This window comes from Elephas maximus, chromosome 12, assembly GCF_024166365.1.
Source record: "Elephas maximus indicus isolate mEleMax1 chromosome 12, mEleMax1 primary haplotype, whole genome shotgun sequence".
Classification (NCBI taxonomy): domain Eukaryota; kingdom Metazoa; phylum Chordata; class Mammalia; order Proboscidea; family Elephantidae; genus Elephas; species Elephas maximus.
The window spans coordinates 66,885,020-66,908,578 of record NC_064830.1 but is presented as its reverse complement, the minus strand read 5'-3'; the positions used below and the strand labels follow the sequence as shown (position 1 = coordinate 66,908,578).

The following is a 23,559-nucleotide window of genomic DNA, read 5'->3' as shown; positions in this document are numbered from 1 at the left end:
TGTGTATATGTGTATGAGAGTCTGTATGTACATGTACAGTCTAGTGGTCAAGACTATGGGCTATGAGTTTGAATCCCGGCTTGGTCACTTACAGATTTTGTGACTTTGGATAACTCCTTAACCTCTTTGTGCTTGATTCCTCGTTAGTAAAATGAGGAATTAAATATAATGCCTACTCTATTAAGAATGTTGTGAAGATTAAATGTACATACATGAGAAGTACTTAGATCTGGGCCTGACACAGAGCAAATGCTAGTCTGCAGCAATATTATTATCAACAGTATTATCACTGGATGTGCAGAAAAGTGCCAGGAGAAGACGGACAGTGGGCTCCTACGAAGCTGGCCTGCAGAGAGGGCTGGAGCGACCTCAACCACTGGCTGATTAAATTGGTAAGAATTGGGCCTTAGGAAACCTCTGTGACAATTAGGTGTCCACTCAGTTCCTTGTTTGTCAGGAAGGGGCAGTTTAGGACAGGATGCTCCTCCACCTCCCTCCTCTGCCCTGGACGAGGAGAGGAGGGCGGGTCCTGCACTCACAGCATTGGGCCGGAACTCCTCCTTGTGGAAGAAGCCCCCGGTCATCATCTTCTTGCTGAAGGTCATCAAGTCAGCTGGGTCATCCAAGCCCCAGTGCTCGTGGGCCCAGAACTTACCGGTGCAGCCCCCTCCCGTCTGGACCTCATCCACCAGGAACGCACAGCCATGCTGGGTGGGCAGGAGAGAGAAGAGGCAGACATAAACACCTCTCGGACGGAGGCTGGGGGCCCACACCTGCCACATCGACCAAGCTGCAGAACCCTGAATCCAGCCAAATACTCATTGCTTTCTGAAAATGCAAACCAACCCCATGTTTGGGGGTTATAAAAGCAAAATGAACCCAAACACTTAGGCAGGGCAGTTCTAACCAGCACTCTATCTGAATGCTTCCTAAAACTGCTGAACTGAACCAGAATATCAAATCCTGCTGAACCAAAGCAAAGCAGTATTCTCTTGGCTGCAGTCCTGGGTCTTGCCTTACTCTTGCATGGAAACTCATGTGCAAAGGAAACACATCCCAACAGTGAGGCCAGAGCTGATGTCTGCCAGTTCTGTTGTTACAGTTCTATTATTTACTTAGTAAAAAAATTAGTACTCGTGCTTAAATCAACTCATGTCATAGAACTTGTATTGGTGAAATGACAGGTTTGATGGGCCCGTTAAAGCACATTAAAATAAACACCTGACATTCACATAATGTTTGCTCATTTTGTCCCCATTGCATATGGAGCACGTGGAGCAAAAAGATGGATTGGGAGAAAAGGGAGGAAGCTCAGGCCTGCTAGAAATATCTTGATTGGGAAAGTTCCAGATTCAGATGGCGAGTTGGAGGCTGATTTGCAGTAAGAATTCAGGGAAACTCTCCCACCTCCACACCCACCTTCTCGACCAGGAGATGGACAGATGCCCTCTCTACAGATGGAGGTTTACCAGGACTCTAAAGCAGAAGTGTGCTAGCCCTGTGCTCTGGTACACCTGCCTGGGGACCCCCCTGGCCTCATCCAACCCCAGCAGGGTCTACTGACTTTCCTGGCGATGTCTCTCAGCTTCCAGAAGAAGTCATCGGAGGCGTGGTTGTCCCCACCCTCAGACTGGATGGGCTCCACAATGATCCCGGCCACTGTCTTCTTCTTTTTCCGATATTTCACAATCAGATCCTCCACCTGGATTCCAAGGGAGAAGTCACATTCGCTTGCATTGTGAGCAGGCACCTGTGGGTGGACGTCTAGGGGTCCATGGGCCCCTTGAAACTATATTGGAAATCTGTTTGTGTGCATTTTCTGTGAGAAGTGCGGCATCCACTAGGAGCCACGGGTGTGAATGGCTACCTGCCCGACCTGGGGTTGGTGCTAGCACACATGGGGGTATAAGCTAATAACTCTGGGCAAGTTATTTAACCTTCCGATGCATTACTTTCCTGATCTGTAATCTGGGGATACAGACAGAATCTACCCAATAGTTGTGGAGAGGATGGAATGAAATAGCATATGGTCCAGCATACAGCAAGTGGTTGCTGCTGCTGTTATTACTATCACTACTGTATCATTATTGCTGTCCTTGTTATATTACTATTGTTATTATTATTGATATGAGAGCCCTCTCGGTACAGAATCTGAGATCTATATTCATTCAAAAACTGTTCCTTAAACCTTAAACCAAAAATATCCCCTGAAGTCTTCTTAAAACCAACCAACAATTCAGCTTAACTAGTAAAGAATGTCTGCCCTGAGCATTGTGCTCTGTTAAGAACTATCTGTATGGGATCCAGCTGACAACAGCAACTCAAGAGTAGACAGGAAACGTAGGGGACAATGAGTTTATGTTAATGGGGGAGGAACAATTTGGAAAAGGAGGGCGAGAGTGGTTGTACAACCTGAAGAATGTAATTAATATTACTGAATTGTACATGTACAAACTGTTGAATTAGTTTATGTTTACTGTCTATATTCTCAACAACCAAAAATAAATTTCAAAAATAAATAAATAAAAACTGTTGCAAAACTACAGAATGATAGAAAACTAAATGGTGGATAAATGACTGGGGTTAGGGGGCAGACTGACTCCAAAGGGGCGTAAGGAAACTTTCTGGGATGATAATGTACCATTGACTGGGGTGATGGCTATACATGTGTATACATTTGTCAAAATTTATGGAACTATACATTTAAAATGAGTGTATTTTATAATTATGCAAATTATTCTTGAATAAATTTAAACTTGATTTTAAAAAATTTAACTTTTAACAGTTTTAGGGTGGTAAGAAAGACACTTGACTGTCCCTCAATGATTACATTTCTTGAACTCTCTTGTTCTTTAGTGGGTGTCATCTTATAAAGATTAGAAATTGTGACACTTTTATTTATTTATTAATTAATGGTTTAATGCTGTTGTGTGCTGTCAAGTCTATTCCAACTTCTAGCAACCCTATGTGGCAGAGCAGAACTGCCCCATATGGTTTTCTAGGCTGTAATCTTTACAGCTGCAGATTGCCACGTCTTTTTCCCTTGGAGCCACTGGGCCGGTTCAGAACAACCAATCTTTCAGTTATCAGCTGAGTGCTTAACCGTTGCACCACCAGGGATCCTTAATGGTTTAATTGTTATACATAATTTGAAAACTAAAGAAAAACCTTCTGTTTGGATTGTATCGTTTTGGCCGGGTCTCTGCCAATCATCCAGGTTCTGTCTCAGATATCTTCTTTGCTTTCAGATCATCATTTGCAACTTTTCATTACGTGGCTATTTTTCTGTTTGTTTGCTCCATTCCTGTCTTTCCTCCTTGTCCTGCACTATCCAATAGGGCAGCCACTAGCTACATGAGACTATTAGGCACTTGGAAGGTGGCTGCTCCAAACTGAGATGTACTGAAAGTATAGAATATACTCAGGACTTCAAAGATTAACATTAAAAAAAACAAGGTGAAATATTAATAATTTTAAAATATTCATTACATGTTAAAATAACAGTATTTTGGATAGGCTGAGTCCTATAAAATATTATAATTAATTTCACCCGTTTCTTTTTGCTCTTAAAAAATGTGATTACTAGAAAAGCTATAATTCTACATGTGGTTCTCATTATATTTCTATTGGACAATGCTGTACTTAGACTTCTATTTACTACTGAACACCCAGCATCTAAATCCTTGCTTGACACCTAGTAGGTACTCAATAAATATTGATTGGAAAAAATGACATGCCTAAGAGGCAAACCAGCAGCCTTATTTCAGCTCAAATCCAAACCTGAAGAGTGGTAGCCATTTTCTTCTCCCAGCAACAGAATCCTTCCAGTTTCTTACATGGAAAGGGTTAGAGGGAGGCTGTTCTGGTTGCAATGCAGTCTCTCCTCTGCCCCCACTGTAGCCCCCAAGCCAACTCAAAGAACCCTAGGACTCAGGAGAAGACTGAAAAACAATGCATTAGGGGATCTCATGGAATTATTTTTTCTTGCTACCCCATGTTCTTTCTTTCAGTAAACTCTCTTATGTTGGAGCCCTTGTAACTTGCTCCCAAAGAAACTTAAATGATACAGAAACTGGTACCAGAAGTGGGGTGATGGATGCCGGGTGGCAGCAACAATGTGTCTCCCTACAGGACCACTTCCCAGTAGGGAACATTCTGGACATAAGGCTTTCTGTCCCTACTTCCCTTGGAGGCATGACACTACTCCCCAGATAAACTCCTTGTCTGCTCCTCTTCTCCCGGGCTAAGTCTTGGGGTGGCGAGGTTAATGAGACAGGGGTGAGGGTGTGGGGAGGATTGGGGAGACTCTGCCTTACCTCTTCCAGGCAGCGGGCCTCTTCCTGTTGGTTCTCTTTCACGAAGTCTTCCAGAGGGTATTTTAGCCATGGGAATGGTGCAATGGGCCAGTCGAAGGAAGGGATGTCAATCTTGTGAATAGCTTTGGAGTGCGTGGTCGCTAAGCAACCTGAGACCACAAAACAGAAAAGTGGATGCTCGGCTTGGGGAGTGGGGTGAGCAGTCTTGGAGAATGAGACAGGCACTTCAGCCACAGTCTTTAAATGCCGGGAGGCCTGTTGCCCATAGGACCCCCATCCTGGTGTTAAAACATCCTGAAGCTGAAGTGAAACCTGCAAGCCCTTAATTTTGTGTGTGTGTGTGCCACTTCCTGACTTATCACAGATTAAGCACAGCCTTTGAAGACAGAGACAAGGGTTCAAATCAAATCCTGGCTCTACCACCGAATGGTCTTGGGAAGTTCCCTCCCTTGCTGAGCCTCAGTTTCTACATCTGGGAAGTGGAGATGATAATTCCCGCTAGGCACAGAGTTGTTGTTGTGTAAATGGCCAGTGCAAGAACCACCCTAGGATCATTCTGGGCCTGCCTTACCCAAGGTCCTCCCATGGAATGCGCCCATGAAGGAGAGGATGCTGTAGTCGGGACACCCGGGGGCCTAGAACCAAGAGATAAAGGTCGTCAATCACAGATGTAAGGACTCAGGAACTATACTGTTGCCCATGCAAATGTACAGGAATGCCAATGTCTGCCACAGAACATTCTAGAGGAACCTCAAGGTTTGCCACAGAACATTCTAGAGGAACATCATGGTCTGTCAGAGAACCTTCTAGAGGAATGCCAAGGTCAGCCAGAAGACCTGGGAGCTCCTTCTCAGGCAGAGATTAAAAATTGGATCCCTGAGATCAACACCTAGCCCACACATTAAAAAAAAAAAAAACAAACTTGAATTTAAAAATCAAGAGATTTTTGCATTAATATCTGAACTTCTGGATTCTCACAAGTTCTGCAACGATGGGCTCATTTTTCTCCAGTAACTACTATAGGTGGTCCTGCCCAAGGACTGAGCAAACTTGATGCCCCAGGGCCCACTGCCTGCCTTCCTACTTGCTGACACCTGCCTGGCCTCTGGAGGCTTTGAATTTCTAACCCCCGTTCTTCAGGATCTTCAAACTCCATCCTGCCCTCCCAGCTCCAGACTGCTCTGCCTTCCTCAGCACTGAGGTGGCCCCCCCAGGCTGTCTGAAAGCAGAACTGAGCAGGGCCCCTCACAGGAAATGCCCCAGGCCTTTGGAAGAGGTCTGCTGGGCCTGTCATGGAATTGGGGTGAGTGAGAGGAGGGCAGGACCCCAGATTGCCCTATCTCCATGGCAGCTGCCTCTTGGGTTCAGGAAGAATGCGGGAACTCCTATTCTTAGCCCCAAGCAAATGCCGCAGCTACCACTGCTGGTGTTGTCTTTTGATGCTCCACCCCAGCTAGGGAATCCAGAGGCAAAAGTGGGGGCAGAGTCTCTGGGGAGGGGGGTTGAAAAACTCCAAGACCTCCTAGCTCAAATTCCAGAACACCCTCTTGGCATTTTTTTCCCTTTGTTTCCTGATTCTAAATGTCATTTATACGTATTCACGCACATTTGGATGCAGCCACTAAAAATGAGAAATCACACCTAAAAACACTGATGTAATTGCACACCCATGGATATCAAGCGAGAAGAGCAAAGGTAGAGAAAGAGGTAGGACACGATCCTTTATGAAAAAGATGGCAGAAAAAAAGAAAAAGCTTAAATTTACATAGGTTTGTATGAATAGAAGGAGCCCTGGTGGTATAGTGGCTAAGCGCTCAGCTGCTAACTGAAAGGTCAGTGGTTTGAACCCACCGGGTGTTAAAGATTACAGCCTTCAAACCCTATGGGGCAGTTCTACTCTGTCCTATGGGATTGCTATGAGTCAGAACTGACTCGACGGCAACACGCTATATGAATAAAGAAAGGTAAGCACACATCTGCTGACAAGGGGCAGGATTAGGAAGAAACATAAAAAATATTAAGAAAGCATAAAGAAAAAAAAACTCAGTCCTTCCTCCCAGAGGCAACCCATCGTAACCATGTTAGCCTCTTCCTTCCAGGAGTTTCCTAGTATTTATTTGCACGGTGGGGAACACACTGCTTTCACAGAATTGTAGCAGATGTGTTTCCAGGCCAAGAGAAACCCTGTGCAACCATTGTTGCTGCAGAACACTGTAGACATAGTAGCAAGTAATTAAGTTCAGTGGCTTTTGATTTTTTAAGCAGCAGGCACTTCAGTCTAAACCTTAATGGGACCCCATTCATAAAATGGGGAAGGACAGGCTGCTCTTGTTGAAGCCAGGTGGGGAACCTAAAATCCTACTTACCAGGTTTTCCCTGTGGCTCCCCCTCAGAGTCCCCCAACAGTGGCCTCCTGGGCACCTCCATGGACTGTTGAGGTTCCATTTGGAGTCCCCACGTTTAATTAATCTTTCCTTATTCCTGGATATAAGGGTGGTCTCCAATCTTTTCTCATTCTTACTACACAAACCAGTGAGATCGACACCCTTGTACATACAATTGTGTTAGCATCCTGGATTATTTCTAGTTTAAGGACCTCCTTAACCAACCAATTGCTGTCCAGTTGATTCCTACTCAAGGTGACCCCCACGTGTGTCAGAGTAGAACTATATTCCATAGGGTTTTAGATGGCTGTTTTTTTTGGAATGAGATTGCCAGGCCTTTCTTCTGAGTGGACTTGAACTGCCAGCCTTTTAGTTAGTAGTCAGCCACTTACCCATTTGCACCACCCAGGAACTCCATGACCTTTTTAAAAATCTGTTGCTGTTGAGTCGATTCCAACTCATAGCAATCCTATAGGGCAGAGTATAACTGCTTGATAAGGTTTCCGAGGTATGGCTGGTGGATTCGAACTGCTGACCTTTTCATTAGCAGCCATAGCTCTTAACCACTGCGGCACCTGGGCTACATGACCTCTTTAGACCTGTCACATCTAGGCAGTTGTCCTGGGAAACTGGTGAACGCTTGTCAGGAAGATGGCACCAGCCTCACCACCAAAGGAATAGACTGGGGACTGAGGAAGCTTGGTTGAGGACCTCTCATATTTGAGAAGGACAGGGTCAGTCAACAGGCATCCCCTGAAGGGGGCTGTGGCTGCTCCCCCAAGTGGCAAGGGTGCCAGGGCCCAGCTGCACCTACCTGGTTGATCATGCAGGTCTCCAGCTCCTCTTTGGAGAACTCTGTATGACCCCTTTCCTTGTTCTGACAAAACAGAGCAGAACACAATCTCAGAGATGCTTTTGGGGGAGAAGGGGCCTCAACTTTCCTTAAATTGACATTGAGTCCTGGAAGTGCTTTCTCAAGAGTTGTCATACAGACAAAATGTTTGCTTTTGTAAGTCTGTCACCTCAAGAGCTCATCATACTTGTGGATCAGTAGACTTACGCACTGAAGCACAGGATGGTGAATTGTGTTTGCACTGCAATCAGGAGACGGATACGTAAGATGCACTGATGTTCTGTTAGCAACAACTAAGCTCTGTTGAGGTGGTGTGTGCCATGCCAGGTGAAATGGTATATTTACATCGGGTTGGTCCCTTTGCACCAGACCCCACTGGAGTGTTTGGGCAACTGTCACCCAGGTAGTGGACCTCCCTGGATTTTGACCAGGGTCACCAAAGTCCAACACTGCACCCAGTCGGGATAAGTGGTTGGACAAGGGGTGAGCGTGTGTGGCTGGGGGCTAGAGGAAGCCGTGTGCGTGCGCACATCCCGAAGCCTCACCCGGTACCACATGAAGATGGTCTTGAAGGCGTTCTCATTGGAGCAGGAGCCGCAGGCCATGGTGATGATCTGGGACATCCCTTTGGGAGCCACCTGGGCGGAGCGAACCAGAGCTGTGAGCACAGACCCTTACCTGGAGCTGTCTCTGCAGGGGCTGCCCCCTGGGCCTGGAGGCAGGGGAGGGTGGGAAGGAATGAGTGCCGTGCTAGAAGAGATTGCACTGGGAGGGGGACTCAGACTCTCCCAGGAGTGGAGGAGCCAAGCTCAGGGAAGCTCTGAGGCTGGAAGGCAGAGCAGAAAGGAGGGCAAAGAAGGCCCAGGGCATCACAGACACAACTGCCGCCCCCTCAGACACCTAGGTTTTCTAGGTGGGAAGCCAAGGCTCTGAATGACTTTAATCACTGTAACAACTAAACCAAGATGTGGGGAGGATTACATAACACACGCCAAGCTCCTGGCAAAGGACAAGTACTTTCCCCTGAGTTCTCTTCTTCGCGTACACAAGGAATCCCGTCTTTTCTTCGAAAAGAAAAAGAAAAATACTCTTTGTGAAAGAAGCAGCACAAAGAGCAAGGCTTAAGTAAAAGCACCATACCCTTAATTGTTATGGGTCTCAACTCCCTCCTTCCCCAGCTGCTCAGCCTCTAAGAGAACAGAACTGCTTTTCCTGCCAGGAAGACAGCGGGGCTGGAGGGCAGAGGTGAGCCTGTACCGGCGATGGGATTGTCCCTGCAGGTCTCACCGAGAGCAAGGACTCCCTGAGTTTCTCCACGAAGTCCCCTGGAGGCAGGATGCCGAGAGCAGGCCTGTTGACGAAAGTGTTCTGCAAAAAGGTCAGGAGACAGAGAGTGACTTCCAGGGCCTAGCCCCCTAAATCCTTCCAGCTTCCCACCCACTGGCTCCGCTCTTCACTGTGATACTCTGAATGGCACCGCAGGCCTGGGGGTGTTCTAATGCTGGGAATGACAGCTTTTCTTGAACTTTTGGAGCAATCCGCTGGAATTTCGCTGGGTTAAAAAAAAGTCTAAGTGCCAGTTGCCTGGTTGTGATATTGTTATACAGTTAATAAAAGATGTCATTTGGGGAAACTGGGTGGAGTATACACAGGACCTCTCTGCACAATTTTTTGCAACTTCCTGGTAATCTACAATGATTAAAAAAAAAGAAAAACACAACTATTAGAATGGTTGAAAAAAATACAAACAAAAAACGGAGAATAACAAGTGCTGGTGAAGATATAGGGCAACCGGAACTCACGTTCACAGTTGGTTGGAATGGAAAATGGTGCAGCCACTTTGCAAAGCAGTCGGGCAGTTTGAAAAGCATATTTATAATAACAACAACAACAAAAAAACCAAAGCCATTGCCACTGAGTCCATTCTGACTCATACAGGACGGAGTAGAACTACCCCATAGAGTTTCTGAGGAGCGGGCTGGTGAACTTGAACTGTCAACCCTTTGGTTAGCAGCCGAACGCTTAACCATTGTGCCACCAGGGCTCCATTATTTACAATGGTACATGGTAAATATACACTTACCCTATGTCTCAGCAATTCCATTCCTAGGTATTTACGCAAGAGAAATGAAAGCGTATGTCTACACAAAGATATGTACGTGAATGTTTATAATGGCAAGAAAGACAAATGGAATAAGGCCAGTCCTTCAAGGTCCAGCCAGCTACCCTGGGCAAGAGATTGGGAAGAGCTTGGGAGGGGTCTGAACAATGGATAAATGCTGAGGTCACATGTCAGTGGCTTTGGGCTATGAAACAGAACTGCACTAAATGTAGTATGGCACCTGGATTGGGTCCTAGAAAAAAAAAAAAAGGGACATTAGCAGAAAACTACTGAAATCTGAACAAAGTCTGGAGTTTTGTGAATAGTCACGTACCAATGTTAATTTCTTAGCTTGAGAAATGTACTGTGGTGACGTGAGCTGTTAACATTATGGGGAAGAGAGTAAAAGGTATGTGGGAACTATCTTTACAGCTTTTTGGTAAACTTAAAATGATTCTAAAATAAAAAAGGTTTATTGGGGGGAAAAAGGGGAGAGTTGTACTGAGCCTGGGTTCTTGAGGACTTCTCTGACATAATCAGTGTAATAATCCCTGTCTTCACGGCATAGGAGGAAACCCAAGGACAGGGAGTCCCCAGAGCTCATTCTTTGGAACTTGATTCAGGCTGCTAGAAATTGCGGCAGCTTCACACCTCCATTATTTTTTCTAACAAAACAAAACGAAGCAGAAAACAAAGAAAAACAAAACCCAAATCCATTGCCATCATGTCGATTCCGATTCACAGCAACATCATGAGTTACAGAGTAGAACTGTGCTCCACAGGGTTTTCTTTTTTTTTAATTTTTATTGTCCTTTAAGTCAAAGTTTACAAATCAAGTCAGTCTCTCACACAAAAATTTATATACTTTTGCTATGTACTCCTAGTTGCTCTCCCCCAATGAGACAGTACACTCCTTCCCTCCACTCTCTATTTTTGTGTCTATTCCACCAGCTTCTGACCCCCTCTGCCCACTCATCTCCCTTCCAGACAGGAGATGCCCACATAGTCTCATGTGTCTACATGATCCAAGAAGCTTACTCTTCACCAGTATCATTTTCTATCCCATAGTCCAGTCCAGTTCCTGTCTGAAGAGTTGGCTTTGGGAATGGTTCCTGTCTTGGGCTAACAGAAGGTCTGAGGACCATGACCTCCAGGATCCTTCTAGTCTGGTCTTTTTACGAGAATTTGGGGTCTGCATCCCACTGCTCTCCTGCTCCCTCAAGGGTTTTCTGTTGTGTTTCCTGTCAGGGCAGTCATCGGTTGTAGCTGGGCACCATCTAGTTCTTAGGCTAATGTAACCTATGATTTATGTGGCCCTTTCTGTCTCTTGGGCTCATAATGACCTTGTGTCTTTGGTGTTCTTCATTCTCCTTCGGTCCAGGTGGGTTGAGGCCAATTGATGCATTTTAGATGGCCACTTGCTAGCGTTTAAGACCCCAGACGCCAGTCTCCAAAGTGGGATGCGGAATGTTTTCTTGATAGATTTTATTATGCCAATTCACTTAGAAGTCCCCTGAAACCATGGTCCCCAAACCCCCACCCCTGCTACACTGGCATTTGAAGCATTTGGTTTATTCAGGAAACTTCTTTGCTTTTGGTTTAGTCCAGTTCCACAAGGTTTTCTTGGCTGCAGTCTTGATGGAAGCAGTTTGCCAGGCCTTTCTTCTGTGGCACCGCTGGGTGGGTTCAAACCACCAACCGTTAGGTTAGTAGCCGAGTGCCAACCATCTGTGCCACCCAGGGACCTCTGGAACAGACAGAGGGAAATTTAACCCTCCTTGCTGTAGTGTTGTGAAGGTCAGAGAGGTTAAGCAGCTCACTCAAGTAACACAGATAGGAAGGGGCAGAACCATGATTCCAACCCCGGCTTGCTGACTTCAGATTCCATCCTCTCTCAGACACGCAGGTAGTCTCCTTTGGAAAATGTTAATGCTTGGCACAACCCAGAGACCTTGGGTGGCCTGTAGGGGCATTGAAGGGGGCATTTCTCTCTGGCTCTGAACTGTCAGTGGGGCTCCTAAGAAATCAGCTGCAGCAGAACAAGGTCAAAACAAATGGCCACCACCATGGAGAAGTGGTTCGCAGAGAGGGGGATGCAGGCTGGCTGGCAGCTTCACTGCCTGTTGGGGCCCAGGAGTGATGTGGGGTGGTTCTCGTGCTCAACAAAACATAGCATTAAGAACAGAAGATATCTGGGATGTTGGGTAGCAGAGCCAAATGAGGACAGTTTTCTAGAATCCTTGCCATCCCAGTCAGTAGCACAGAAATGCCGCGTGAGGAGGATGGGCTTTGGCCTAAGTAATTGTGTAACCTTGGGGGGGTCACTTAACCTGTCTGAGCACCAGTGTCCTCATCTGCAAAGTGGGATCCCTCACGAGGAGCTTGTAGGGAGCCTGTGAGGATATGAAGTGGCACACAGAGGACACAGAAGCCGAGCATTGAAGGAGGAAGGGCCTGGAGGGTGCAGGATGGCATGTGGCCTAGCCTGGCCAGGCCTGCAACACTACATCCATCCTAGGTGTCAGGGATGTCAGACTGCACTCGTCATTTATTACAATGTCACCATGCACGTGCTATGCCCAATAACTACTTTATAACTTTGGGTAATGTAATGAGATGGCTTCAGAGACATAAGAAATTATAATTAAAACCCAAATGTTAGAGCCAGGGAACATGGCTACATTTTTTGCAACCATATAAAGTAATTGTGTTGGACTTTTAGGGTGATGTGGTTGGAGTACCAAAGGGTGAAATAAGTCCCTTCTTGGGACTTCAATGACCTGGCAGGAAAAACACAATCCCTACCACCTGAGTGAATTTCCTGCCAAGAAACTGGAAGACCCAAGAAGTCGGCCAGCAGACCCTCAGCCTGATGCCCCAGGTATCCCCTGCTGAAACAGAGCTCTGATCTTCTGGCCGTCAGCTGCCATTTCTCTAACATTATGTGTCCTAAGTGGTCCTTTTCACCAAACCCAAATCCAGTCCTCTGTAGAACAACTTCAGCACCACCTTGGAACTCCTGGAAGCATGTCGGCCAGGTGGAAGCACAGACCATCACTGCCACGAGGCCAGGAGCCTGGTCTTCTGCTTACTATCAAATCCCAGCACCAAGAACAGCGCCCAGCACATAGGAGGTATTCACTCAATAATCAGTGAATGAATAGATGTCAAGAAATAAGCCTGGGGAAGATAGCAGGATTCAGATGGCAGAGGGCTTTCCTTTGAAGTGGAGGAGTTTGGGATGCGTACTGAAAGCTGTAGGGCTGGGGAAGGGTTCCGGGCTTGGTGCAGCCCTGTTACGGCTGGCAGTTTGGGGCGTGGTTTGGAGGAGGTGAGAATGGGGGCAGGACGATTGATGGACGGGGTGCTAGGAAAAATCTGAGTGGGAGATGTAGAGCTAGGGCTGGTGTCTAGCTGGGTGAGAGGTGAGAGGTCAGGGGTCAGGGAGGATGAAGTGTGGCTCCCAGCTTCCTGGCAGGGGTGAGTGGGGGCTGGGTGCTGCCATTGCCAAAATCAGAATCCCTGAGCCTCTAAGTCATGAGTTGTTTGGGAAGATTCCGCCTCCGGAGCCAGTTGACACTGCAAATGTGTATGACATGTTTGTTGACACATTTTTTTCAGCACCAACTGCTCAGGCATCTGGGATCCATGCAACGTTTAGAAACAAAGCACACTTTGAATGTAAACAAACTCGTGGCTCCGACTGCAAGCGAGCCTCACTAGACATCTTCAGAAGGATGCCTGCATTCTCTTACAGCAGCCCTGGAACCCGACAACTCATCAGAGGCAAAAAAAAAAAAAGGCCCCAAAGCCCTCCAGGAAGGGCACACCCATTTACAAAGCGGAATGTGGCCCGTTCTCATTTTTTCCAACTGTGTTGGTTAAAAGGGAAGAGAGTATTAAGGCTGGGGAGTCAGTTTCTAATTAGCATTGGGCATTTCCCCTCTTGCCTTTCTTAGACTTCTTTTCCGGAATCAAGGTCCTGGTCATGTCTGGACAAATGTGTCGCACTCTGCTTAAAATTAAAACCCTCCAATGCGTGTGGTGAGGATGTGGAGCCACCAGAATGCGCACACACTGCTAATGGGAGTGGGAGTGGAAAGTGGTACAACCAATGTGCACAGACTACGGCCAGCAATTCTGCTCCTAGTTTTGTACCCAACAGAAATGTGTAAATGTGTTCGCCAAAAGACACGCGCTCGAATGTTCTTAGCAGCACTATTTGTAAGAGCCCCAAACTGGAAGCCACCCAAATGCCCCATTACAGTAGAATGGATAAATAAATGGCAGTATGTTCACACAATGGAATGCTATACGGCAATCAGAACAGATGATCTACAGCTATACACAACAACGTGGATGCATCACAGAAGTCAGTCAGTCAGTAAAGTAAGTCAGACATAAAGAGTACAATAGATGATGTCATTGATGGGGGATTCAGGAACAGGAGAAACTGAACCAAGCCGTTGGAGGTTAGGGGGGTGGACTTGGTCGGGAGAAGAGTCACTGGGTAAGGTCTTCCTGAAAGGGGTCTTCTGTTTCTTATGCTGGGAACTGGTTACAATTCATGCATTCTCAATACGGGTGGAAAAGAATCTTACTCTCTTCACGCATAAAGCACAGAGATCTATACAGTACAATACGGTAGATCCGTGCGTGGGAGGTATGCCCTCATTCCATCCCTGGGACTGTAAACATGTTATGTCACATAGCAAAAGGAACTTCGCAGATGTGATTAAGGTTCCTAACCAGTTAAGACAGAATTATTCTGGATTTTCCAGATGTGCCCAGTGTGACCACACAAGCCCTTTCAAGCAGAGGCAGAATGGGGAGTCAGACAGATCCCATTAGCAAGAAGTACTCGATTGGCTGTTGCTGGTGTGTACTACATGCTTGATAAATATTTATAAATGAATAAGTGAAGGAAGGAAGGACCATTCCCAAAGGCTGCCCCGGTGGTCCTCTGAATTGCCGCGTACACAGTTGGTCTTTACCTGTGTAAGCCAGGGACTTACCACATTTTGAGGCTGCTGGAGGAGTTTCATGAGAGCAGGGTGGCTGTAACCTGGGGAGAAGGAGGCTACATTAGAGACTAGTATTGTATCAGGGTCCTCAGTGCTCCTCCCCCATCTTCTGCCCACCCCCTTCCTTCCCAACTTTGCAACTCTCTTCACACACCAAACTAAACAAGTCCATTGCGATGGAGCCAAATCCTATTCATGGAGACCTCATGTTGTCAGCGTAGAACTGTGCTCCAAAGGATTTTCATTGGTGCTTTTTTGGAAGCAGATTGACAGGCCTTTCTTCCAAGGCACCCCTGCAAAGACTTGAACCGCCAACGTTTTGGTTAGCAGTGAGAGCGTTAACCATTTGCACCATCCAGGGGCTCAGCAAGTTTAGGCTGTGTTAAAGACCCAGCATCACCCAGTGGAGACTTTTTTCTCAAAAGAGTGAAACAGATGAAAAATCTCATGGCTTCACTCTGCCTGCTATGGGGAAGATGGGCTGGAGAGCTGATATGCTTTTGTTGTTAGGTGCTATCAGGTCGATTCCAACCCTATATAACAGAGTAGAACTGCCCCATAGGGTTTCCAAGGCTGTAATCTTTATGGGAACAGATCAGCAGGTCCTTTCTCCTGAGGAGTGGCTGGGTGGGTTCGAACCACTGACCTTTTGGTTAGCAGCCAAGCGATTAACCTTTGCACCACCAGGGCTCCTTGGAGAGCTGACATAGGGAGACCAATGTGCATTGAGGGAGAGGATCACTAGTGTCCTTCCCTCACCCCACTACAAGGGATGCTGGGGCCAGGGCTGGAAAGCACTCATTACTCAAGGAAGGAAGACCGTGGGTTTTTCCAACTGTTTTTTCGCCAAAGGTCTTTCAGCTCCGGCTCTGGATCAGGCTGTCTGAATGTTTATTAAGACTTTTCTGCCTCAGCAGATAAGCCCGTTCCAGGGGAATCTCATTCGGCCACAGAGGCAGCTTGTCTTATGGCTTCTCATGGGGAGAAGAAAGCAAAACTGGTCCCTCTGATCAAGAAATCCCACAGCTGGGCTTTCTACACTGTTCAACCCCCGCAGGGCAGGGCAGGGCAGGGCAGGGCAGGGCAGGGCAGGGCAGGGCAGGGCAGGACAGGGCCATTGGCCTGGGAGGCTGGAGTCATGGAAATATGCTTAGGAAGTAGAGAGCAGCTGGTTCAAATCCTGTTTAGCCTTGGACTCTGTACATGCTGAGCAAACCTGCAACCTCTTGAAACCCCGATCCCTGTCAGTAAATTGGAGATGGTGTTAAAAGACCCTACACTCTTGGAGTGTCACAGAGATTTAATGAGATAACACATAAGACACTTAATACTCAGGGCACATAGTAAATTCTCAATAATTATTAGGTTAAAAAAATCACCTCAAAGACTACAGATATGGGAGTCTTTTAACAGGTCCCTGGGGTGGTGTGAACAGTTAAGCGCTTGACTACTAGCCAAAAGGTTGGCGGTTTGAATCCACCCAGAGGTGCCTTGGAAGACAGGCTTGGCAATTTGCTTCCAAAAGGTCACAGCCTGGAAAATCGTATGAAGCAGTTCTCCTCTGCACACGTGAGGTCACCATGAATAGGAATTAACTCAGCAACAACAGTCCTTTAACAACTGCTGTCTGCATGCTGCCTCCCACCCCATACACAATGGCTAGGGATTGAAACTAAGGGAGTCCATCCCTTCCACCCTAACACAGAGGGGAGATGCTGTTGTTAGGTGCTGTCAAGTTGATTTTTGACTCATAGCAACCCAGTGTGACAAAGTAGAACTGCCCCATAAGGTTTTCTAGGCTGTAATTTTTATGGGAGCGGATAGCTAGGTCTTTTCTCCCACATAGCAACTGAAGAATTTGAACCATTAACCTTTGGGATAGTAGCTGAGTGCATAACTGTTGTGCCACCAGGTCTCCTTAAAGGGAAGCTACCAAAACCATACCAAACCTGTTGCCACAGAGTCAATTCCAACTCATAGCAACTCTATAGTGACCCTATAGGACAGAGTAAAGCTGCCCCATAGAGTTTCCAAGGAGCAGCTGGTGGATTCAAACTGCGGACCTTTGGGTTAGCAGCCGAATGGTTAAGCCACCAGGGCTCCTAGGGTTTTGTAAATATTTGAATCCAAAACTCTTTGAAAGGCCGAGACATCCCCTGAGTGACAGACTTCTCAGAAAGAAGCGTCAATAGTTTCCTGTCTAATCATGTCTTAATGGTAAATAAACAGGTTTGAGGAAATGGGCTGGGGCAAGTGGGAGAGGCGTGGAGACCACAGGGTGGGGAGGAGGGGACGACTCCAGTCTCCTCTGCAGTAGACACACCTGTAGTATCCTCGAAGGGACAGGCTTCATCAGACACTTAGCCTACAGACCACTGAGTGCAGTGTGGAAACCACGAAGCAGGGAAATATTACCCACCCAAGCTGCAGATAGCAGCTACCTGCATCTCCAAATTAGTCCCGTAGATTCTGTGCCCTTCTATGGCTGTCTTGCTCTGTATTGCCAGGTTACCCAGGTGAGGCAGATGCTGTGGGTGCCCCACCCTGTCACCTTTCCCAGGCCAGTGCACCCATCTCCCAACTACTCTGTGCGCTGGCTGATAATGGCTCCAGCTGCCTCCTTCTCTGGAAAGCTGCCTTTGACTAATGGAAGCTGCTTTGCCCAGGAAACTATACACATACTCCACTCTGGCAGCTGGCAGGCAATGACAGACTGACATAGGGGTACAAAAAGGCCAGCTCCTTTGCCTCAATCTGGGACTAACTCTGGGGTGTAATTCATACTCCAGAGCCCCTCCCCCTCCTCGTGATCAGGCTGCGGCTAGTCTCTAGCTGAGATTTCATCCTTCTTAGCATTCCCCTGCTCCCTGTTCTCTGGAGAAAAAACCAACCGACTGACTCAGTGCTACCCCATGTGTGTCAGAGTAGAACTGTGCTCCATTGGGTTTGCAATGGCTGATTTTTCAGACAAGGCATGTCTGGGTGTGCTGAAACCTCCAGCCTTTTGGTTAGCAGTCAAGCCTGTAATAAATCACCTGTACAAGAAACGCTGCCTCAGGCTCTGCTTTAGAGAGAACCAGACCTCAGACACCTGGCATCATGCATACTGTGGTCATGTGCACACACGACTGGCTTGAACTCCTAGCCAGTTTCCTCTTTAAGCAACTTAACCTCTCCAAGCTTTGCTTGCCTCATCTGCAAAAATGAGGGTATTAGTGCACATTGACCTTGTAAGGTTCTGGGAAGGAGTAAATGGGATAAGACATGTAAGGTGCATGTCACATAGCAGGCCCTCTCTATATTACTTGTTCCTTTTCCCTGCCCTTGTGGGAAGTGGCTGGTGATGAGTAGCCCCAAATATAAGGATGTGCCTGCTGGGAGGAGCATCGAAAGCTGAGATGGCCACGACTAAGAGGCAGAGAGAAAGGCCGCATTCAAGGCCTGATTTTCCAGCTCTTACCTATGGGGACAGAGGCGATCTGTGAGTAAAGATCCAACATCCGATTGCCATCCACGTCGACCAGGTAGTTGCCTCGGCTCTCTTCATAGTTGCAGAAAAAATGCACAGCCTCTGCATTCTTGGGGAAGTAAGAGACTGACTTGGGTTTGCCGCAATCCCCTAGATTCTTAGTCTTTCAGGATTAAGCTTAAATTTGGTGAAATAAACTATGTCTCACCCATACTGCAGACACGTGGAAGGTGTCTTTCTTGCCTAGTGGATAATTTACACAGTGATTTGTTTTATAATAGTTTATTAAGCTGTGAATTTATATTTTATGATTTTTCTGTGTTTGTATTATGTATCACAATAAAAAAAGCTTAGATATAAATCTGAGGTAGATTCTGGTAAGTTAAGGTGTATATTGTAAGCCCCAGGGCAACTGCTGAGAAAATAACTAAGAAAACATAGCGAAATCATCATTAAAAGAATTAAAATGATACACTAGAAAATATTCACTTAATGCAAAAGAAAGCAGTAAAGGAGGAACAGAGAACAGCAACAAAACGAAAGACATGTAATGAACAAAAAGTAAAATGGCAGATGTAAATACACTCACATCAATAACATCAGATGTGCATGTATTAAACAATTCAATCAAAAGGGAGGGCTCATCAGACTGATAAAAAACAAGATCCAATTATATGCTGACTATAGGAGACACACTTTAGATTGAAAAATACAAATGGGTTGAAAGTAAATGAATGGAAAAAGATACACCACGCGAATAGCAATCACAAGAAAGCTGGAATGCCTATGCTATTATCAGACAAAATAGACTACAAAAACATAAAAAGTAACCGGAGATAAAGAGAGAGATTTTATAATGATAAAGGTTCAACTCACAAAGAAGATATAATAATTACAAACATACATGCACCTAACAAAAAAAAAAAAAAAAAAAAACAGAGCCCCCAAAATACATGAAGCACAAATTAACAGAACTGAAGGGAGAAACAGACAATTCAACAATAGTTGGAGAGCATTTTTACCCTGCTTTCAATAATCTATAGAATAAGTAGGCAGAAGAACAATAAGGAAACAGAAGACTTGAAGAGAACTATAAGCCAACAAGACCTAATAGACATCTATAGAATATTCCACCCAACAACATCACAATACACACGTTTTTCTCAAGCACACATGGAACATTCTCCTGGATAAACCATATGCTAGTCTACAAAAAAAACGCTCAATAAATTTAAAATGATTGAAATCATACAAAATATGTTCTCAGAAATTGATATATTCTCAGAAATCAGGAACAGAAAGAAATCTGGGAAATTCACAGATATGTGGAAATTAAACAACACACTCATAAATAACCAACAGGTCAAAGCAGAAATCACAAAGGAATTTAGGGGTGGAAAAAAGGTTTAGAACACAAGTCAACTACAATATTTAAAAAAGGGCCAGCAGAGAGGCGGGGCCAAGACGGCAGAGTAGTTAGATGCTTCCAGTGGTCCCTCTTACAAAAAAGACTTGAAAAAAACAAGTGAATTGATTACATGTATTTCAGGCTAGGAGCCCTGAACATCAAAGGCAAAGTTATGAAACTGGACTGAGCAGCAGGGGATGGGAGAGACGGTTCAGAAGCAGCAAGGAGTTGCCAGACCTAACTTGGTGGGACCCGGCACCCCTCAGCCCCAATCCCCTGGCGCGACTGCAGCAGGGCTGGTGGTAGCGTTCAGGATGTGGTTTCCTTAGCCACAGAGAGCGAGCCCCACAGAATCTACTCACGCTTCCGGAATCAGCAAAGAACAGTGTTCTTGGCATAAGATAAGTGCTTGCAACTAATTTACCATGTGGATCAAATAGCTCCCCGTCGAAAGAACTCTCTCCCATTTATCTGATCCCTCCACCCTCTGCCCTAGGCCCCAAGCTGGCCTCAGTGACAGTCAATTTCCCTGGACTTGAGATAGGTCTTGCTCTGCACCCTGAGCCATTCCCCTGGCCTTCGAGAAGGAACAAATTAATAAACGGGAAAAATGTAATCTGTCGGCTCCTCTAAGCTGGGAACTCAAAACAGAAGTGGCTCCTGTCCAGGCACAAGTGGTCCATGGACCTTGAAAGCCTTTCACCCCTGCATGGATCCATATGGCCCCATTTCAGCAGCTCGGCCCTTGTTGTCACAGTGCAAGGGTGTATGTGCCTGAGGTCTGTGCAGTAGAGAATTGGGGAGCCATCAAGACATATTATAATCAAACTTACCAAAACTAAAGATAAAGAGAGAATTTTAAGAGCAGCTACGGATAAACGAAAAGTCACCTACAAAGGAGAGTCAAAAACAATAATTCTGGACTACTTGGCAGAAACCATGCAGGCAAGAAGGCAATGGGATGACACACATAAAGCCTCGAAGAAAAAAAATGGCCAGCCAAGAATCATATATGCAGCAAAACTGTCTCTCAAATATGAAGACGAAATTAGGACATTTCCAGATAAACAAAAGTTTAGGGGATTTGCAAAAACCAAACCAAAACTATAAGAAATACTAAAGGGAGTCCTCTGGTTAGAAAATCAATAACATCAGATAACAGCCCAAGACTGGAACACAGGACAGAGAAATCAGATATCAACCCAGATAGGGAAATCGCAAAAATAAATCAAGATTTAAAAATGCTCAAAACGGAAACAGAGACGTCATTACGTAAAAGATGACAACATTAAATCAATAAAGAGGGACTAAAAAATGTAGTGATAGATCTTTCATATGGAGAGGAAGTCAAGGCGATATACAGAGATAAAACTTTGGTTTAAATTTAGAAAAACAGGGGTAAATAATAAGGTAATCGAAAAGGAGACTAACAATTCTACACATCAAAATAAAATACAAGAAAAACATAAAGACTCAGCAAGGAAAAATCAATAATGAAAAAGAAGAAAAGACAATTTATAAAGAAACACTACTTAGCACAAAAAATGAAGTGGTAAAAACGGGCCAGCTTAGTTCAAGCATCTGTGTGTCTCGGTGAACTGCAATAGAGAAGTGATGGGAGGGATGCCTCTTTATCCCCACTTACCTGAATTATATTCAGCTGTTTCATTAACTCCTGCAAGTGAGAACAAAAGCATCATAGCATTGGACACACTCTTGCCAAGGCAGCTTAAAAACCGTTCATGTCTTACCAAGCCTAGGGGCAAAGGCCCTTCATAACCTTGTCTCTACCTCCCTCATCTTGTGTCCCTTCCATCTCACACCTAACATCTACCCCAGGGACTCAGAGCTACCCAATGCCTCTCACTGGAGAAATATGAAGAAATGTCACGTACTATACCTGTACGCTCTCCACATACCATCCCCCTTGCCTAGAACTGAATGTTCTCCTTTGTCACATTCCTCCTTCTTAGCCTTCAATTTCATGCTCAAGAGTATTTGATATTTCTGATGCTATTGTAAATGACATTTTTTTTAAATTCCACTTTTTTTTTGTCACCTCCTGTGGAGGATTGCAGAAATGGCCCTAATTCTTCATCCACCCTGAATTCCTGTAATGTTGCTGTGTTCTCCCACTGTTGCTGGGATGTCTGCCCCATCCCTTGACTCTGGACCCAGCCTTGGACTTGCTTTGACCAACAGAATGAGATAGAAGTGATTTGGGACAGTGTGGAGCCTAGGCTGCCTTCTTACTTTTTGCACCCCTGCCATTGCCATGACAACAACCTTGCCTAGCTTGCTGGAGGATGAGAGACACATGGAGCACAGCCAAGTCACCCCAGACAATCCTAGCCTAGATCAGCTGACAGCCAGTCAGATCCCCAGGCCTGTAGGTGAGCCCAGCAGAGCTGCCTACCCAACCCCCAGTTAGCCCAAGATGCATGAGCAATAAACACTGATGTAGGATGCTGCTAATGTTTCGTGGCTTTTTATTACCCAGCATTATTGTAGCAGCAGATAGCTGATCTATCTCTTCTGTGAAGTCTTCCTTAACTTCTTAACCTCTTTCCCACCACCTCACTCTGCTCACGTGGCTATTCTAACTCTGCCCATTTGATGTTAATACTCCCATTTCTCTCTTCCCAACAGCCTGAGAGCTACTTCCCTCCACCTCTTCATTTGCATCCCAGGACTGCCTAAGAGTCGGGATGGTGATGATTAGGAAAATAGGGGCAGGAGCCCTGTGAGGAGGAGATCACGTTAGGAGGTGTCACAGAGAACATGGAAAAGGCTGGACTGTCCTTTAAAGCCACTAAAACTTGATCAACAGCTTGCCTCCTTTGGCTATCTGGGGACAGCAAATACTTAGTTTGCATATAGGCACTCTTTTCTCCTGCATCCATGGCAGACAATGCTAATAGATCATGGAATTCTTTTCCGCAGAGCCTAAGTGCACCCTCAGAATCTTTCTCGACACAGTGCTTTTGGTATCACTACTAATTAATCAGTACTGTAGGTGGATGGTAGTTAAAACTTGTTTCCCATCTCTGGGTATTCTGTAACAAAGACAGAGAGACAGAAATTCTATGGAGTGTTTCCAAAGTAGAGAAAAATAATTGTGGATAAATGAAAAAGGAAAAACAAAACATAACCCCAAATAAATGAGTATATGCTACTTTTGGATCCTTCATAAAAAGACTGAGACTTACTACTTACTGAGCAGTCAAAGTTTGCCTAGGAGATTTCACAAGGACAGGAAGGACCTGCTTTTGAGCCCTATGCAACACTAGAGTACTACATCTACTTTAATGGCCCAGATCTCTAGTGGTGAACTCTCCGAAAACCACTAAAAGCACAAGTCCCTAAGCTCGTCCGTGTTCTTTCCTTTTTCAAAATGCACCAGGCAGGTGTGGTTAACTCACCCGAGACCGAGGCCCCGGGACTTCCGTCTTCATCAGAGGCCCATCGTAATCAAACTCCACATCGACTTTGGCTGAGGCCTGACCGATATGTCTGGACCCTGCAGGAAACAAAGACAGTAAAAACCCCTGGTCACATAGATATAATGAGGATTCTGCCCCAAAAGATGTCCAGTGTCCCCAGCAGAGGTGGAGCCAGGACCTCAACCCCACCCCAGCCAGGCTCCCCACAGAGCACCGGCTCTGGGCCTGGGCGCCCCACGGACAAGGAAAGTTTAAAAACCGGGAAACCCCAGTGTCAGGGAAGTTGTAGGCAAACAGGCAAGCTCATGTCCTGCTGGTGTGAGTATAGGCTGATGCCAGCTTCCAATTCCTTTAACTGAGCAGCTTTATGTTTTAGGATTCATCCTAAGAAAACAACGGGACCAGAGTACAAAGATGTAGGTCAAAAATATTCATCACACTACTGCCTGTAACAACAACCACAGCAAAGAGGAAACCGCTGAACGTTCAACTGGAGGTTAGTTAAATAAAACAGATAAAATGCTCATGGAAAATGGCATATGAAGTATCCAGCAAAAGTTT

General features: G+C 45.8%; 1 protein-coding gene across 2 annotated transcripts in view; it reads right to left on the bottom strand.

The window, feature by feature from the left end:
- Positions 1–23,559, bottom strand: part of ABAT (4-aminobutyrate aminotransferase) — a 96,942-nt gene that overhangs the window by 4,274 nt on the left and 69,109 nt on the right. Inside the window, exons 3-13 of one of the 2 annotated variants that reach the window (XM_049903205.1) lie at positions 22,978–23,075; positions 21,201–21,230; positions 18,139–18,256; positions 14,670–14,719; positions 8,841–8,921; positions 8,099–8,191; positions 7,515–7,577; positions 4,888–4,951; positions 4,317–4,465; positions 1,565–1,702; positions 540–707 (exon numbers count right to left, since the gene is read on the bottom strand). In XM_049903205.1, coding sequence (XP_049759162.1) covers positions 540–707; positions 1,565–1,702; positions 4,317–4,465; positions 4,888–4,951; positions 7,515–7,577; positions 8,099–8,191; positions 8,841–8,921; positions 14,670–14,719; positions 18,139–18,256; positions 21,201–21,230; positions 22,978–23,075 — 1,052 coding nt within the window. Of the gene's footprint in view, positions 1–142; positions 708–1,564; positions 1,703–4,316; positions 4,466–4,887; positions 4,952–7,514; positions 7,578–8,098; positions 8,192–8,840; positions 8,922–14,669; positions 14,720–18,138; positions 18,257–21,200; positions 21,231–22,977; positions 23,076–23,559 lie in introns of those variants that run through there. The other variant, XM_049903204.1, reaches the window with a different exon arrangement.